General features: G+C 35.5%; 1 protein-coding gene across 10 annotated transcripts in view; it reads right to left on the minus strand.

Annotated features, from left to right (window-relative positions):
* CUNH2orf76 (chromosome unknown C2orf76 homolog) overlaps positions 1–19284 on the minus strand; it is a 58338-nt gene that overhangs the window by 17943 nt on the left and 21111 nt on the right. For 5 of the 10 annotated variants that reach the window (XM_016151402.2, XM_016151400.2, XM_016151399.2 and 2 more), the window contains exons 2-3: positions 13229–13296; positions 11998–12142 (exon numbers count right to left, since the gene is read on the minus strand). In XM_016151402.2, the coding sequence (XP_016006888.1) occupies positions 11998–12142; positions 13229–13249 (166 nt within the window). In that variant the 5' untranslated portion in view covers positions 13250–13296. The remainder of the gene's footprint in view (positions 1–11997; positions 12143–13228; positions 13297–19284) is intronic. The other 5 variants (XM_016151406.2, XM_016151405.2, XM_016151404.2 and 2 more) reach the window with 1 other exon arrangement.

Raw genomic sequence — 19284 nt, forward strand, 5'->3', positions numbered from 1 at the left:
TAGTATTAGTTTTAATTAATAACATTTGATGCTACAATCCCTACAGAGGGCAATTTGGTAATCCATATCAAAATAACATATGCATATATCCTTTTATCTAGCCATTCCACTTGGAAAATTTTTCATATATACTTTGCACACTTTTGTGTATGTCTGTGTGTGAAATTATATACATACGAATGTATTAACCGTAGCATTATTTAAAACAGCAAATGCTTAGGAAAATCCAGATGACCTTCAGTGGAGGTTCTTATTAAATTATAATATGCCCAAGCAATAAAACCTTTTTCAACTGTAAAACAACCAAAAAAGAGGAAGAGGAAGCTTTCTACTAATACAATAAGATCTTCAAGATATGCCAAGAGTAAAGAAGGCATAAGGCAGAACATTATTTTTAGTAAGCCACCTTTCGAGCAAATATGAGGAAAAATAAGAATATATGTTTGTAGCTGCCCATGTTTACCATTTTTCATACTCTTTATTTTTGTACATCCCGATTTCCACCTGATATCATTTTCCTTCTGTTGGAAAGTTCCTTCTGGTGCTTTAGCATTTCTTATAGTTCAGGTCTCCTGGCGATGGCCTCTTTTTGCTTTTGCATGTCTGAAAAGTCTTCATTATGCTTTCATTTCTGAAAGATGGGAATAGAAGCCTAGGTTGACTTTTCTCAGTACTTTAACGATATTGCTCCACTATCTTCTGTCATGCACTGATTCTGATGAGAAATCCACTGTCATTTTCATCTTTGTTCCTCTTTATGTAATGATTCTTTTTCCTCTGCTATTTTTAAGATTTTTTTCTATCACTAGTTGTAAGCAATTTGATTATGATATGTCTTAGTGTAGTTTTCTTCACGTTTCTCTTGCCAGGATTTGCTATACTGCTTGGATATGTGGGTTTATAGTTTTCACCACATTTGTCAAATTTCCAACCATTACTTCTTCAAATAAGTCTTCTGTCCTCCTGCCCCAGCTCCTCTATCATGGCCTCAAATTATGTGTATATTTGGCTACCGGAACTTTCCCCATACCTCCCTACTGCTCTAGTTATTTTTATTTCAATCTTTTTTCTCTCTGTGCTTTATTTCAGATAGTTTTGTTGTTGTTTTCAAATTCACTCATCTTTTCTTCTGCCCCATATTACCTACATGTTATTCCTATCCAGTGTATATACATCTCAGACATTGCATTTTTCTTCTCTGGATCAGAGTTTTTTTATTTTACATTTTCTGTCTTTAACATGCTCAATCTTTCCTCTACCTTCTTGACCACTTGCAATGTAATTATAAAAACTGTTTTAATTGTCCTTGTTTACTAATTATGTCATCTGCAGCATTTTTGGATTGGCTCCGATTGATTTCTCTCCTAATTATGGTTAATATTTTCTTGCTTCTTTGCATGACTAGTAAGTTCTGATTTGATATGGGACATTGTGAATTTTATTTCATTGAGTGCTGTATACTTTTGTATTCCTATAAAAACCCTAAGCTTTTTTTCTGGAAAAGTTAAATTACTTGGAAACAGATCCTTTCGCTTTTGAGCTTTGTTAGACAAGAGCAGAGCAGAATTTAGTTGTGTTCATTTTGCCCTACTATTACAAAAATACCCTTCTAGATACTCTACCCAATAACCTGTGAATTACAAAGTTTTCCACTCTGGATGGTGTGAATAAAAACTATTCCCACCCCTTTATGAGCTCTAAGCATTTTTCCTTCTACTACCTGTAGGAAGTTCCCTACCTGGCTTCTGATAGTTTCCTTACACACTTGTGTTAGTCATATTCAAATGATGACTCATGCTCTCCAAATTGTTCCAGACGCTCTGCATATTCTGGAGCTCATTCTTTATACAGCTCTCTCCATTCCAGTACTCTGCCCTGTGAGCTCTCCAGGCTCCACTCCAGATGACTAGCTCTGACTCATAACCTTATGGAACTTGCCAGGCACTGCCTGCATTTCCCCGCCCTGCTTCTGTGGCCTACACACTCTCTCTAAGCAGCAAGGTGGCAAAATCATAGGGTTCATCTGTTTGTCTCCCCTGTCCTGGGGCCACTGTCCTGTGCTACTTGATGTCCAATATCTGAAAATCATTGTTTCATATATTTTGGATAGTTTTTTAGTAGTTTTAAGTAGAAGACTAAGTCTAGTTTCTGTTACTCCACTGTGGCTGAATGCAAGAGTCTTTGGCATATCTCATACATCCTGGAAACAATTTCCCACTCTGCACTGAGTTTTTCTTTCATTTTATGTTTCCCCACCTTTGAATTTAACTTTGGAACCTAATGAACTTTTACAGAAGAATTCAGGATCGCACAATTCTGCAAAAAAACAATTTAGTATTTCATTACTGCAAGTTCACAGGAAGGTAACCACTAACTTTACTCACTCATTTAGGTCTCCGAAAAAGGCACCCATTGAAAAATTAATTATTAGAAAAATAAGACACCTTAATAAATGCACTGCTGACATTAAGATACTTCAAAGGAGTCTAAAAAGTTAAAACACATTTAAATATAAAAATCAAAAGTCTGAAAAATTATTATAATATCAATGGCTGATAAAACAATTCTTTTCCTACAGTACAAGCTCTAAAAATAGAAGCAGTACAGTTTGTAATTTATTATTAGATGCTAGGTCTACATTTGAATACTTTTAGGAAAGGGTAAACATCTAAGGCAAAAATATACTAGCTCAATGGTTAATCTGTATGGGCAAGAATAACAAAGATCTAACTTTAATCAGAACGATGTACCAACATTGTAACCTGATAATATCAGATATTTTATATATATATATATGTATATATATATATACACACACACACACATATGTATATATGTTTTTCTTATTACATATCAGTTCTATCAGATATTATAGTAAGATTCCAACATTAAGCTCCATTGGGATGCTGTATACTTTAATTACAAGATAATCTAAAAAGTATGGAGAATAAAACATTTATTTAACCCACCAACAAAATTTAATAAATGTTAACATACTGTCATAACTGCTACAGATCCTTCCCTTTTTTATTAAATTAAACAATATGAATATAGTTGAAACCTTCTTTCTGTCCTTCCCTAATCCCACTATCCCTCCCTTTCTCCTGGAGATAACCACTAAGTACTGTAAAGGTGGCATACTCTCTTAGTTGTTATACTCTCAATCCATAAATCATAGCCACAAAAAATAGAGTATTACTTTGTGTTTATGTTTTAAATTTATACAGTTAAGGGGGTGGTTCCAAAGAGTTGTGGTTAGCATGTGTGCTTTACATGCAGAAGGTCCCGGGTTCAAGCCCCAGTGGAGCCACAGTCCATACCACTGATGTGCCAGGCCCCAGGTGCACTAGGCCCAGGTGTGAGCCCAGGTGTGCACCACGAGCATGTGGGAGAAGATGCCCCGCCTTTAGAGATCCAGTTCTTAAGGGGAGACAGCAACATCCATAGGTCAGGGGTGGAAGTGGGACGGAGAGGAGATTTTAAAAAATTTGTAGAGTTAAGTATTTAAACTAAAGAATCTATAGTATATTTTGTAGTAAAAACAAGAGAGCCTCACATCGACACTGTTGAAGGAACAGTCCCTTTGTGATAAGGTGATAATGTTGTGTGACTTTGCAAGTACAAAATAATCCTTTCTAAAAAAGATGGGCATCAGGGGAGTGCTTTTTTACAAAAGAATTCTAGATAATAAATGTAGAAAGAATGATAGAGTAAGAGAAATCTCAATTTTGCAACACCAATGATTCAGGTATGGATCATCAATAGATGCTAAAACCATTGGAAACAAGATATGGAAATAGTCTCAATGTTTATCACTCTATACACTACTTATAAATTAGAAAGGCACTTTTACAACAGAGAAATCTGGTGGACAGCTCCTTAACCAAATGATTTCATTTCGTATGATCAATAATGGGACAAAATGATATCAAGTGCTTCCTGATGTGATGTAATGAGGAGAAACCACCTATATCAGGGGTCTGCAAACTATTTCTGTAAAGGCCAGCTAATAAATAATTTAGATTTTGTGAGCGACAGAGTCTCTGTCACAACTACGTAACACTGCCAGTGAAGCTTAAAAGCAGTACACATAACATTAAACACATAGGTGTTCCGGTAAACTTTATTTGTAATGACTGGGAGCGGGTCAGATAGGCACACAGGTTGTAGTTTGTAGACCTATAACCTACACGGTAATCCTGCCAAAAATGTCTAACCTGAATTTAATCATAAGAGAACAATCAGACAAATCCAGATTGTGGGAATTCTATAAAACTCCAAGCAAGATATTTTTTAAAAAGTCAATACAAAGAAATATAAAAGAAAGTGGGGAACTATTCCAGAATAAAGGAGACTAACGCGACATGACTTGTAATGAAAAGAAACAGAGGAACCTTAAATGCATGTTCCTAAATGAAAGAAGCCGGTCTGAAAAGGCTACACATTATATGATTCCAATTGCATGCTATTCTGGAAAAGGAAAACTAGAGAGATGTGAAAAAGATCAGTGGTTGCCAGAAGCTTGCTGGGGAAGGATGAGAAGGTGAAGCACAAGAGATTCTTAGGGAAGTGAAACTATTATATAACACTGTAATCATGGCTATATGACAGTCATTTGTCAAAACACACATAACTTTACAGCACAAAGGCCTTAATGTATGTGAAGTAAAAAACAAAAAAACATTTAGTAGGTAAGGGAATCCCAGGAAAGAATGCACATAGTGATGAAAGAATCTAGCTGTACTATAAATGTATGAAACAACCTTACTGGAGTGAGTGGAAGAAAAGGTGTTGACCTAAATAACTGTGGCAATGAATAGATTTTGTAAAATTAAGACAAATGGAACTGCACAAAAGCACTGTACTCTAGTTAATATCAAGTTTATTTCCATGGGGAACAGAAAACACCTCTAATATTGCTGAATATGTATATGGAACTGAACAATTAATTAAATGGATGGATGATGATGGCAGCCCGGTTTCTCAGTTTGAATGGGAACGTATAAATACGCAAGGGGAAGAAACCAGAATGATCCAAGTGGTGATGGACTAGAGTTGGAAACATCAGTAAGAACTCACGTTTAACATATAGATACAGGTAGTAACATGAAAATCTTTATAGGTATGTCTAGATACACAGTCTGATATATTCTTTGCTCTGTCAGCTGAGAGAGTCTAAAGGAAATGACACCCAAGTAGTAATGAGCACACCTGGCACCCAGATCTTGGTTTCTAATACCATTCTCCAGTAAAAGGAACCAAGGCTCCATGGAGAAATGGCTGATTCTAGGACTGGACAGGAAATATAGAAAATGAGCCTGGAGTATCTTGTAGTACAAAAAGTACTCAAAATACAGACAGACAGACATACAGACGCATACAAATCAAAGGGGCACAGAAGCCACCTGAAAGAGTTTCCAACAGCCAAAGCTAGAACAATTTGAGCAACAAAATAAATAACATCTCCTATGCAGAATTCTAAATAAATTATTTAAATATTCCACTCATAGCTTCCTGCTCCTTAACTGTGAACTATGTATATAGTGACTTCCTTCCAAATAGTAAATTACAGGTTTCAGTTCAAGAAGGAAGCATAGGAAGACCCCAAAATCACCTCATCCTCTGGATACAACAAATTAATGGCACATCCAGATAAAATAGCAAAAAACAAAAAATAATTTTAAAAAGTGAGGATATCTTAAGGGACCTCTGGGACAACATCAAATGGACAAAAAAGGGCATTATATAATGAAAAAAGGCCATGCAACAAGAGGATATAACATTTGTAAATATCTATATATCCAACATAGGAGCACATAAATATTATAAAGCAAATATTAACAAACCTAAAGGGAGAAACTGAAAGGACTACAATTATAGTAGGCGACTTTTAACACCTCACTTGGACAATGGATAAGTCATCCAAACAGAAAATCAATAAGAAAACATCTTCCTTAAACTTTAGGACAGATGGACTTGATATGTATACAGAACATTCCATCCAAAAGCATCAGAACACACATTCCTCTCAAAAGCACATGACGCATTCTCTAGCATAGAAAAATGTCAGACCATAAAATAAGGTTCAATAAATTCAAGAAGACTAAAATCAAATCAAGCATCTTTTCCAACCACTATGGTATGAAACTAGAAATCAGTTACAAGAAGAAAACTTTAAAAACCAGAAAAAAAAGAAGATTAAACAATATGCTACTGAACAACCAATGGATCATTAAGGAAATCAAGATGGAAATAAAAAAATACCTAAGAATAAATGAAAACAGAAATATGACATACCAAAATCTATGAAATACAGTATAAGAGAGAAATTCACAGTAGTATGGGCCTACTTCAAGAAACAAAAATAATTTCAAACAAACTACTTTTACATTTGAAGGAACTAAAAAAGAACAAAGTTCAAAGGTAGTACAAGGAAAGAACTAATAAAGATCAGAGACTAAAATAGAGACTAAAAGACTATAGAAAAGATCAATGAAAGTAAGAGCTAGTTCTGCAAAACAAACAAAACTGACAAATTTTTGCCTAGACTAAGAAAAAAAGGGAGAGGACTCAAATAAATAAAATCAGAAATGAAAAAGAAGTTACAACTGATAGCACAGAAATGCAAAGGATCATAAGAGACTACTATGAATAATTATATGCCAACTAATTGGACAACATAGAAGAAATGGATACATTCCTAAAAATATACAATCTTCTAGGACTGAATCATGAAGAAATAGAAAACCTGAACAGATAGGTTACTAGTTAGGAGATTGAATCAGTACTCAAAAACCTCCCAACAAACTAAAGTCCAGGACCAGACAGCTTCACTGGTGAATTCTTCCATTCAAAGGAGAATTAACACCTATCCATCTCCAACTCTTCCAAAACATTGAAGAGGAAGGTGTTAGTATACAGATCCAGGGACAGGTCTGGAGACAAAATCTACCTCTGAAGGCAGAGGGCAAAGAAAGACTGAAGAAATAAGCTGGCCACTCCAGTCAGGTAATTAATAGTGAAATGTACATATGAGGTATGTCTTGGGCACCTGCAAAATGAAATAGATCCCCATACCACTTGCTAGGTGCAAAAGAATTAATTACGGTAAAGGAGAGTGGGGGAAATAGTCATGGGTACAATACGTGAATACTATCAGATATGAAAAATTATATGTTTAACCAGGTCAGGACGACAACCTGTCCCAGGAACGAGCACATAGTAGGAGGCAAGGGAGGGGTGCTGATTTATGTCAGAATGAACAATTATGATCAGTCTCCAAGGGAGGGTTGCAGAAAGCAACCTCAATTGTAGCCTGGGTCCAGCTCACAGGACAGACAGCAGTCGTGTCATAGAATAGTCTCTCCTCCACAGAAGGAATGCTCCCAAACACATTTAACGAGGCCAGCATCACCCTGATAGCAAAACCAAACAAGGACATCATCATAAATTAATTAATTAAATAAACAAACAAATATTACAGGCCAATATTCTTGATGGACACAGATGTAAAAGTCCTCAACAAAACATGACCAAAATGAATTTGCTATTATATTAAAAGGATCATAGAATCACAATCAAATGGAATTTATTCTGAGAATGCAAGGATGGTTCAATATCTACAAATCAATGCAGTACACATTAATAAAATGAAGGATAAAAATCATATGGTAATCTCAATAGAAGCAGAAAAAACATTTGATAAAATTTAACATGGCTTTATGACAAAAACTTTTCACAAAGTGGGCACAAAGGAAACATACCTCAACATAATAATGACCACATATGACAAACCCCCAGCTAACATCATACTCAATAGCAAAAAGCTAAAATTTTTTTCTAAGATCAGAAGCAAGACAAGGATACCAACTCTGACCACATTTTCAACATAATATTGGAAGTCCTGGCCACAATAATTAGGCAATTAAAAGAAATAAAAAGCATATAAATCAGTAAGAAAGAAGTAAAACTCATTGTTTACAGATAACATGATACTATATATAGAAAACTCTAAAGACTCATCAAAAAACTGTTAGAATTAATAAACAAATTCAGCAGTTTCAGAATACATAAATCTGTGGCATTTCTATAAACTCATAATGAACTACTGGAAAAAGAAGTTGAGAAAATAATCCCATTTACAATTATATTAAAAAGAATAAAATACCTAGGAATATGTTTAACAAAGGAGGTAAAAGCTCTGTCTACTTAAAACTATAAGGTTCTTATGAAAAAAATTAAAGACACAAGTAAATGGAAAGATATTCTGTGCTCATGGATTGGAAGAATATTGTTAAAATACCCATACTACCCAAAGCAATCTATAGATCCAAAGTAATCCCTATCAAAATTCCAATGGCATATTTCATAGAGCTAGAACATATAATTCTAGAATTTGCATAGAAACACAAAAGATTCCACATAGCCAAAGCAATCCTGAGAAAGAACAACAAAATTGGAGATATCACACTCCCTGATTTCAAACTATACTACAAAGTTATAGTAATCAAACCAATATAGTATTAAAACAAAGAAAGACACACAGACCAATGTTACAGAGCTTAGAACCAAGAAATAAACCCATATATGTATGGACAATTACCATACGACAAAGGAGACAAGAACATACAATGAAAAAAAAACATTCTCTTCAATAAATGGTATTAGGGAAACTGGACAGCCACTTGTAAAGGATGAAATTAGACCAATGTCCTACATCATACACAAAAATTAACTCAAAATGGATTAAAGACATGAATGTAAGACCTGAAACTATAAAACCCCTCCAAGAAAACATAGGTGGTAAACTCCTTGACATTGGTCTTAGCAATGTGCTTGTGGATCTAACTCCAAAAGCAAGAGAAACAAAAGCAAAACTGAACAAATAGGATTACATTAAACTAAAAAGTTTCTGCATTGCAATGGAAACTAACATCAAAATGAAAAGACAACATACTGAATGAGAGAAGACATTTGCAAATCATTAAAGAATTAATATTCAAAATATATAAAGAACTGGTATAATTCAATGACAACAAAAGAAAACAAACAACCCAATTAAAAAGTAAACAGGATCTAAATAGACATTTTTCCAAAGAAGACATATACATGGCCAACGGGCACATTAAAAGATGTTCAACATCACTAATTATTAGGGGAATGCAAATCAAAACCACAATGAGATACGACTTCATACCTGTTAGAATGGCTATTTTCAAAAAGATAAGAAATAACAAGGGTTGAAGGGGATATGGAGAAAAGGGAACCCTTGTACACTTTTGGTAAGATGGTAAATTGGTACAGCCACTATGGAAAACAGTATGGAGATTCTTCAAAAAAATTAAAAACAAAAAACTACCATATGACCCAGATATTCTACTTCTAGGTATTTATCCAAAGAATACAGTAACATTAATTCAAAAAGATACACATACCCCTATGCTCATTGCGGCATTATTTACAATAGCCAAGATACGGAAGCAATGTAAGTATCCATTAATGAATGAATGGATAAAGAAGGTATAGTGTGTGTGTGTATATATATATATATATATATATATATATATATATATATATACACACACAATAGAATATTACTCAGCCATAAAAAAGAATGAAATATTTCCATTTATGACAACATGGACTTTGAGGGTATAATGCTAAGTGAAATAAGTCAGAACAACAAAGACGAATACCATATGATTTCACTTATATGTAGAATCTAAAAAAAAAAGAACTTTATAGTGGAGAAATTTAACACTATTTTGGCCAAATGATCAAGGTCAATATCGACAATCATAAACCACGTAGAAAGTATATACCCTTGATATGATGTGATAAAAGTGAACTTTATCTGTGTGATCTTCCTCTCAAAAATCCATAACCCAGTCTAATCATCAGGCAAATCCCAACAGAGGGGCATCTTACGAGACGCCTGACCAGTACTCTTCAAAACTGTCAAAGTCATCAAACAGAAAATCTGAGAAATTATCACAACCCAAAGGAGCCTAGGGAGACATAACAAAATGTAATAGGGTATCCTAGAAGTAATTCTGAAATAGAAAAAAAAAAAAGACAATTAGGTAAAAACTGAGGAAAGCTGAATAAATTATGGACTTTTTTAAAATAATGCCTCAGTACTGGTTTAATTGCAACAAATGTAGCATACTAATATAAGTTGTTAACGAAAATAAGGAAGTACTCAAAGAATGATGGGTCTTGTTAAAAGGACAAAGAGCCAGATTTAAGAGGCTACCTCAGGTCAAACAAGGATAATTATAGCATCAAAATTAGTAATGGTAGTAAAGAATTATAATCCTTTCAATAAAGTAAGAATCCATGAGTTCACAGTGATATAAACAAATGAATAAACAAATGGGGTGGGGTAGGGTAGAAAGCTCTTCCTTATTGTAGAAAAACTAAAATATGTAAAAGGAATGACGGTATAAGAAAAATCACCATTGACCAATAATCATAATAATTGATTCTAGCAAGAATCATCAAATAATGCTAAACTAGTAGATGAAATTTTGGTTAAGTAACAAGATATTCATATACATAATCTCAGATTATACCCCTATGAGTTACTTTTCAATTACAATTAAAATTTCCAGAGGAGAATCCTGGCATACACCACCTTACCCAACCATCTAAAGTTTCCAGTGCCGGCAACGGGGCGAGTGCACAGCAGAGTCTCCTGGTGTGACACACCGAGAAGTTGGCATCACTTCTATGATTTCTCTGCCAAAAGGCATAACTTAAATCTAAATGTGAAAGCACTTCAGAAAGACCCAACTGAGGGGCATTCTACAGAATAACTGACCTGTACCATTAAAAATTGCCAATGTGATGAAATACAGTAACGGACTGCAGATTAAAGAAGTTAATTTCAGATGAAAGGTACTGAATGTAACATGACCCTGGATTTTCTTTTGTTATAAAAAGATCTTATTGGGACAATTAAAATCTCAATAAAATTAGGTAATAACATAGTTTCAATGTCAACCTCCTGATTTGAATAATTGTACTGTGGTTACGAAAGGGAATTCCTTGTTTTTAGGAAATATACACTGATATATTTAGAGGTAAAGAGGAACCATGTCAGTAACATGGGTGGTAAGAGACAAAAGAGGGAAGAGAAAAAGGTGCAGAGGAGGGGGGACAAATGTGACAAAATGTTGACATTTGGGAACTTATGTGAAGAGCATCCAGAATTCTTTGTCCTCTTTTGCAATATTTCTGTGTCTGAAATTATGTCAAAATAAAAAAATTAAATTGCACATAACGTGATACAATTGTCAAAACTCATGGAACATTTCACTGAGATCTATACATTATACCATGTATAAATAAATGCTATTTCAGTTAAAATAATATAAGTTTATTCTAGATGTTTTATCAAATTTTGGTCATTGTAACACTTCAACAATTAAAAACAAAAACAAAGAACAATTAGAAACAGGTTAGAAACCCATCAGGATAAACTTAAGACTAACTTATCACCTACTATTTTTAAGCTTACAATGACAAACCAGCGTCAGGTAGTCTGGTTGTCATTTCTGTGACCACAGTGATCAACAGCTCTCATGATTTCCTGGCTGTATAGACAGAGGCCACCTTCCTGTCACACTCCCCATGAGGTCTTCTTTGTGTTCAGCCAGGTAACACAATTATCTACATTACACTCCCTTATTAATCAACCTCCAAATGCATAAGCCTGTTACAAGAAAACCTAGGACTTAAATTTTTTTAATTTAAAAAGACAGAGAGGAGCCAAACATGGTGGTAACAGCCCTTCATGAGGGCACACGTTGCTTAATGAGCTCTGGGGAGATACCCTGCTGATGCCAAGATCCAGAACAGGAGCCAGCCAAGCACCTGCTTATAACCTAGATTAATATCTTTCAAAGCACCTTCTTTTAAAAGATTACTATCAGTGTAATAGTCAACTATTCTTTCAAAATACTCATAAAACAAAAAGACTAAGACATCTCATACCTTGCTTTAGAAATACTATAAATTCCTTTACAGTTTGGTCCAAATTAACTCTGTGATACACCACAGGTTTGAAGTTGCGATGCTCAAATGAACGAATGAGGCGAACCGTGATGGTCACTTCTTCAGAAGCCATGTAAAGATATTCCTGTAGCAAGGGACACAAGAACAGTCTAAATAACAGCTCACAATTATCTTCAAGCCTGCATTCCCAACATCAGCTCCGGTGCCCAGCCCATCTCTTCCACACTGTCTGACAGAGTTCCCAAACCAAGGACAGATTCCAGGGCCCCCACAAGGGACCCAAGGTTACTCTCACTTATCCACTGAGACTTGGACAGCTGTCACAGTCAGTGATGTTCTGACTGGCAGAAAACTGACAGGGCACAGAAGATGAATACAGGTGACAAGGGAGGGGTTGCCAAACACAGATACATGGCATATACATGACTGCTTTGGATTTGCTATGCCAGCGGTCTCCTCACTTGGCCCTGAGATGAAATATGTTTATATCAGAGTCAACTATCAACAGGTTGCATGTTAATATCACAAATGCTGCCAGATTTCAGTGTTGATTTAATTATATACAATAGCATTAACCATCTTTCACACTGTTCAACGTGAATATGTTTATTTTATCCTCAATGTACTAGTGTTATGTGCCAGCTGTTAATGATATCTCATTTAATTCTATCACTAAACCATGAGTTATTATACTCATTTTGAGGATGAAGAAACAGACTCAAAAAGATTGCACAAATTGTCCAAGGTCATAAAGCTGATAAATAACAAAGCCAGGATTCAAGTAACAATTTAATTATAAAGTCCATGCTCTCTCTAATATACTATCAAAAAATCACCCCAAATTATTTCCTCCAAAAAATCATCAAAGTTTCAATGCTTTAAAGATAAAACTATGGTATGTTTCTGTCTAGTAGAACTACTTCATGCTTTCAACTTACATACAACTTGCAACCATAATATACAATAACCACTAAGAAAAAAATACCTATAATACTAATAAACATGAAAAAAGACATCTAACCTTCCCAGTAACCAAAGGAATTCAAAATAAAGAGATATATCACTTATCAAACTAACAAAAAGTCTGACAATACCTAGTGTTGGTAAGAGTGTAGAACGATGCAAATTTAATCAGCAAAGGTGGGCACTGAAATGTGTACTATTTCTGGAGACGATTGGCAATATTTAGCAAAGCTGAAGATACACATACCTTTTGATCTAGCAATTTCATTCATAGGTAGGTACCCACGGAATCTCTCGCCTTGTACACAAGGAGAACTATAAAAGAACATTCTTAATATTATTATTTGTTAATTGCAAAAAAAAAAAAAATTGGAAATAATGTCTATCAACAGGAAAATAAGTTATAGATGTACAAGCAATAAAAATGGACTAGAACTACACGTATCAACATAGATGAACCTCAAAAATATTATGGTGAATGAAAAAAAGCCAGTTGAAGAATCAGAGTATACTACCATTTAGACGAAGTTCGAAAAGGTAGCTTTTTTTATATTTAAAAGGAGATAATAAGCAAAGGAAGGACTTATGCAATTAGGAAGAACACAGGCACTTCAATTATATTGGTGGCATATTATGTCGTAAGCCGGATGTTAGGTATATGAACAGTATATTGTACTTTATGCCTTTTAGTGTGTCTGGAATATTTCGTAATAGACACCAACAAGTCACACTGATTCAGCCTAGAAAGTCTCTCTAAATTATAGAATGCTTATACCAATATTTTACTAGGTTTGAGAGAATATACAGTACATTATGTATGGAAATCAAAGGTTCAATCTATTTTAATACATAAAATAATTTGTAATTATAATTAGCACACTATTTATAATTAAATTAGTGGTTCCTAAGGAACTGAAAATAATATTTTCCCTCTAAAATAAATTAATGATTCATCTTATAATTTTGTTTAGTGGTTAATGAGCCTAAATTAACAAATCTATTGATAATCCCAGTATTAGCTTCTATGTTATTTGTTAAATCTGGTTTACAATGTTTCCCCAAAATTTTGACTCTAGATTCTACCACACAGTAGCAGCTCATCAAACATGTACAAAATTACAATTTAAAATCCATTGAGCAACTTAATAAAGAATATCTCTTGAGAAAAGGCTATTATAAAAGACTTCTGTATTTCAGAAGCAGTGTTAACAGGCATGTTAATATTATGAACATATATTCTTCCTCTCACCTAGCCACCAAAACAACAAAGAAGCCCTCCAAAACACACTCACATGCATACACCCACACAGTCTGGGAAGGCCTAGAGTATAGTCCTAGTCTCCAGAGAGGTCACAGTTGGACAGATCTAACTTAAATAACAACTCCCTTAACCGCGACACTAGTTATTGTTAGTTATTGGATCTAACTAGTTACCAGTTAGTTATTAGATCTCACATAATGGGATCTCAGCAAACAGTAGTGTTTTTATTAATAGTCTACTCAGGATAAAATAGATTTGGGCATAAAGACAGCTCATACAGGCAGCAGATAAACATACTAGATTCTCAGAGGCAAATCTTATTAGTGTTCCAGCCAAAGAGGCTGGGCAGGCTGGCACATACATGACATATGAGACTACTGTATAATTGCATTTTTTTTTTCACTTAATAAAAAGCTGCTCTAATGCTGCATTTAAATAGTTGAGGTTTTCAATTTAAAACTCCAAATTTGGTTCTGCTCAAGATGGTGGAGTTGGTAAACGCTGTGCTTGCCTCCTCTCACAACCACATTAAAATTACAACTAAGCTACAGAATAGCCATCAGGGAGTCACCCAAAGTCCAGCTGAATGAATGGAAGTCCTACAACTGGAGACACAAAGAGGGGACCACCTCAAGACTGACAGGAGGGACAAAGACACGAAATGGGCTGGTCCCGCTCCCGCGTGCTATGGTTGAGAATTGTAAGAACTATTTTGGTTGCAGAGGTCTCCCCTAAGGAGCAAGGGGTCCTGGCTCCACACCAGGCTCCCCAGCCCAGGGTTCTAGTGCTAGGAAGAGATGTCCCCACAACTTGTGGTTGTAAAAACCAGCAGAGATTGCGGCTGAGTAAGACAGACGGCTGAGGAAGTCAGAGACATTCCACTTGAGGGGCCCGCGCATTGACTTCCTCGATGACGGACTCTGAGCTCCAGCACTGGGGCAGCTGCTCAAAAGGTGCCAAGGACACATGGGGAGGAAGTGAGTTGTCTGGCTTCCGGGTGAGGGCTGGAGAGACAGCTTTCTCCCAGACAGAAGTGCTAGCAGAGGGCATTGTTTCTTTGTTGAGACCTCCTTGCCTAGCATGCAGACCTAGGCAGCTGCCATATCTGAGTCTCTGGCAACACAGCTGACACTAGTAGCTCCACCCAAGTGAGTCCCTGAGACCCTGCCCCTCACAACTTGCGGGCCCACTCAAGCCACCTCTAGTGGATTTTCCATACAGTCTGTCTTGGTTCATGCTGCAGACTTTCCTAAAATCTCTCAAAGGTTCACAAAATCTAAACAAGCAGCATCTGGCCTTGGTGTGCTCCATACCTCTTGCTGAGCAGCCCCAAGCCTGGCACTAGTGGTAGCCAGCCTCAGTTCGCAGCTTGGCCCTTCGATGCACATCCAAGTCCAGCATGGGTGGCAACCATCTATGGACTTCTTGGAGGCTTATGCCAGGTGGCCCTGGGCAGGACACAGGCTACAGCTGAACTTCATCTGCAGGAGGGTCCCTCCCAGGAGGTCCTGGCCTACACCCTCAGTGGTCAGCTTCAGTCAGAGTCAGAGCACTACCCAGGGTCACATCTGAGAACAACGCACCCAAAGGCAGACAGGGCAGGCACTAGAGACCCACTAAAGTGAATCCTGCTCTGTAAGGTCACCCCTGCAAAACAACTCCATTGGTCATGACCAGTCCTCACAACCATTAAGCCCGAAGGGGTCAATCTTTCCCATAGACAAGCAAACAGAAACTGGGGCTCAACTATAACAAGAGACCACACAAAACCTGCACAGGGGCACACCTGGACCACCTGGCTCAGATGACCAAAGACTGTGCCATAGGGCCCCACAGTGTACCTACTATATAAGGCCACTCTGCTAAGAACAGGAGACACAGCAGCCCTGCCTAATACATACAAACACAAGTAGGCAGCCAAAATAGGAAGACATAGAAATATGTCCCAAATGAAAGAACAGAACAAAGCTTCAAAAAAAGAACAAAATAAAATGGAGACAAGCAATCTACCAGATGCAGAATTCAAAACACTGGTTATATGGATGTTCAGTGAGCCTAGGGGTTGAGTAGAGGAACTCAGCGAGAACTTTAACAAAGAAATAGAAAACATAAAAGTGGAGATGGAAAACATAAAAAGAACCAGTCAGAAATGAAGAACATAATAACTAAAATGAAGACTACTTTAGGAAGAATTAACAGATTAGATGAAGCAGAGGATCAAATCAGCAATTTAGAAGGTAACAGAAAACACCCAATCAGAACAGCAACAAGAAAAAAGAATCCAAAAAAATGAGAATAGTTTAAGGGGCCTGTGTGACAGCATCAAGCACACCAACATTTGCATAACAGGGATACCAGAAGGAGAGAGAGAGCGCAAAGAATTCAAAATTCATTTCAAGAAATAATGACTAAAAATTCCCCCGACCTGGTGGAGGGAATAGACATACAAGCCCATAAAGTGCAGAGAGTCCCAAACAAGATGAATCCAAAGAGGCCCACACTAAGACACATCATAATTAAAATGCCAAAGGGAGAATCTTAAAAGCTGCAAGAGAAAAAACTAGTACATATAAGGGAGCTCCCATAAGACTGTCAGCTGATTTCTCAACAGAAACTTAGCAGGCTAGAAGGGGCTGAGAGGAAACAGTCAAAGTGATGAAAAACAAGGATCTACAACCAAGATTACTCTACCCAGCAAAGCAATCATTCAGAATCAAAGGACAGATAAAGGGCTTCCGAGACAAGAAAGAGCTAAAGTTTATCGTCACCAAGCCAGCATTACAGGAAATGTTAGAGGAACTTTTTTTAGAAGAATAAGGAAAAAGAAAAAAATTATGAATAATAAAATTGCAATAACTACATATCTTGCAGCAATTACTTTAAATGTAAATGGACTAAATGCTCCAATCAAAAGATACGGTGGCTGAATGGATAAGAAAACAAGACCCTTACAAAGGCTGCCCACAAGAGGCTCACTTCAGACTGAAAGACACATATAGACTGAAAAGGATGAAAAAAGATGTTTCATGAAAATAGAAACAAACAAAAAGCTGCGGTAGCAATTCTTATAAAAGACAAAATAGACTTGAAAACAAAGGCTATAACAAAAGATAAAGAAGGACCCAGTAATCCTACTCTGTGTATTTATTTGAAGAAACTCAAAACATTGCTTTGAAGGGACATGTGAATTCCTATGTTCATTGCAGCGTTATTTACAATAGCCAAAATATGGAGGCTACTTGGGTGTCCATCGATGACGGATAAAGAAGAGGTGGTGTATATATACAATGGAATATTACTCAGGCATAAAAGGAATAAAATCTTGTCATCTACGACACAGATGGAACGAGAGAGTATTGTGCTGAGTGGAGTAAGTCAGATAGAGAAAGGCAAATATCATATATGGAATCTAGAGAACGAAATAAAAAACAAACAACAGAAACAAGCTCATAGATATAGAGAGCATTTTGATGATTGTCAGATTGGGAGGTAAGGGGATAGGTGAAAGGGGAGGGGATTAAGAGGTGCAAATTAGTAGTTACAAATTAGTCATGGGGATTTAGAGTATAGTATGGGGACTATAGTCAGTAGTATTATAATAACTATGTATGGTATCAGACAGGTACTAGATTTATCAGGGTGATAACGTCATAAGTTATACAAATCTAATCACTGTGTTGTACACTGAAATTAATATAATATTGTATTGTCAACTATCACTTTAAAAAATTAAAATATAAAATTTTTTAAACTCCAAATTTGCATTAAAATCTAATTTTGGTCAACAATGTACTGACATCTTCATCAGAAATTTATTGTAATTTATATTGAGTAACTAAAAATAATAGCTATTATCAGAAAAAAAGAAATCATTATCTAATTTGCCTTAAGGATTGTGGGAAACACAGCTTGTTAGTTTAGAGAGGCAAACATGCTCAACAGACAGCTTAGAAAGCTAATGTTATAAATCATAAAATGTGACATTTTCCCAGAAGTTCTGACCTACTTAAAAAAATTAATTTGATCAAGTTTAAAAGGCATTCCTCAAATGAAGAGACAGAGAAACCAAGACCAATAAACTTAGAGATAAATTAATTTAAAATATTCAAGGACAAAGAAAAAGATTAGAATAAATGAAATGACAGACCATGTTCTTAACTGTGAAGGCTCAAAGTTCTAAAGAAATCAGTTCTCCTTAATCTATAAATTGAATAAAATCCCAATCGGTTTGGAGAAATTTTCACAAATATTTCTAAATATTTCTAAAATCCATCTGGAAGAACACAGAGTAAACTTAGGAAAGTTATAAAAAAAGAAAAAAGAGACCAGCAACACCAGTTATTAATACATATATATGAAGCAACAGTTAGACATAATAGCAATACATGAATAAGCTTGTTTTTTCATATTTTTACAAACTTTAAAGGATAGTTAATCTATAGTAATTTAAGCTGTGATACTGAAGCAGCATGAGACTGACAAATCAGTGGACTACAACAGAAGACTTAGAAGTAAATGCAAGATTAGAGAATTTAGTTTAAAACTGGCATTTTGCATTAGTGGGGAAAAGACAGTTTATTTAATAAATGACATTATGAAAACTGGTCATACATTTGGAAAAAAAGTAAAGCTGGATTCCCACCTCATTCCTTATTAAAAAAAAAAAAGCCATACATAGAATGAATATTTAAATTTAACTGTAAAATCACAGAAGCACCAGAAAAATGGATACAGATTTTTACAATCCTAAAGAAAAGCCTTTCTAAGCAAATAAAAATCAGCCGCCATCAAGAAAAATGTTGATATAACAACATAAAAATGTAAGAAAAGAATAACCTAATAGAAGTGTGGTTTAAAGGCAATTAATAGGAAATTGCTAAATTTTTAAAAGCCAATAAATGTGAAAATATGATCGACTTTACTAGTAACTAGAGAACTGCAAAGAGAAACAGTAAGATATCAATTTTGCCATAAGATTTGTAAAAATTTTTAAAAAGTAAAATACTGGCCAAACTAGTTTTGGTAGGGAGGTAGAGGAAAAT

The sequence above is a fragment of the Rousettus aegyptiacus genome, unplaced genomic scaffold (assembly GCF_014176215.1).
Source record: "Rousettus aegyptiacus isolate mRouAeg1 unplaced genomic scaffold, mRouAeg1.p scaffold_m13_p_2, whole genome shotgun sequence".
NCBI lineage: Eukaryota > Metazoa > Chordata > Mammalia > Chiroptera > Pteropodidae > Rousettus > Rousettus aegyptiacus.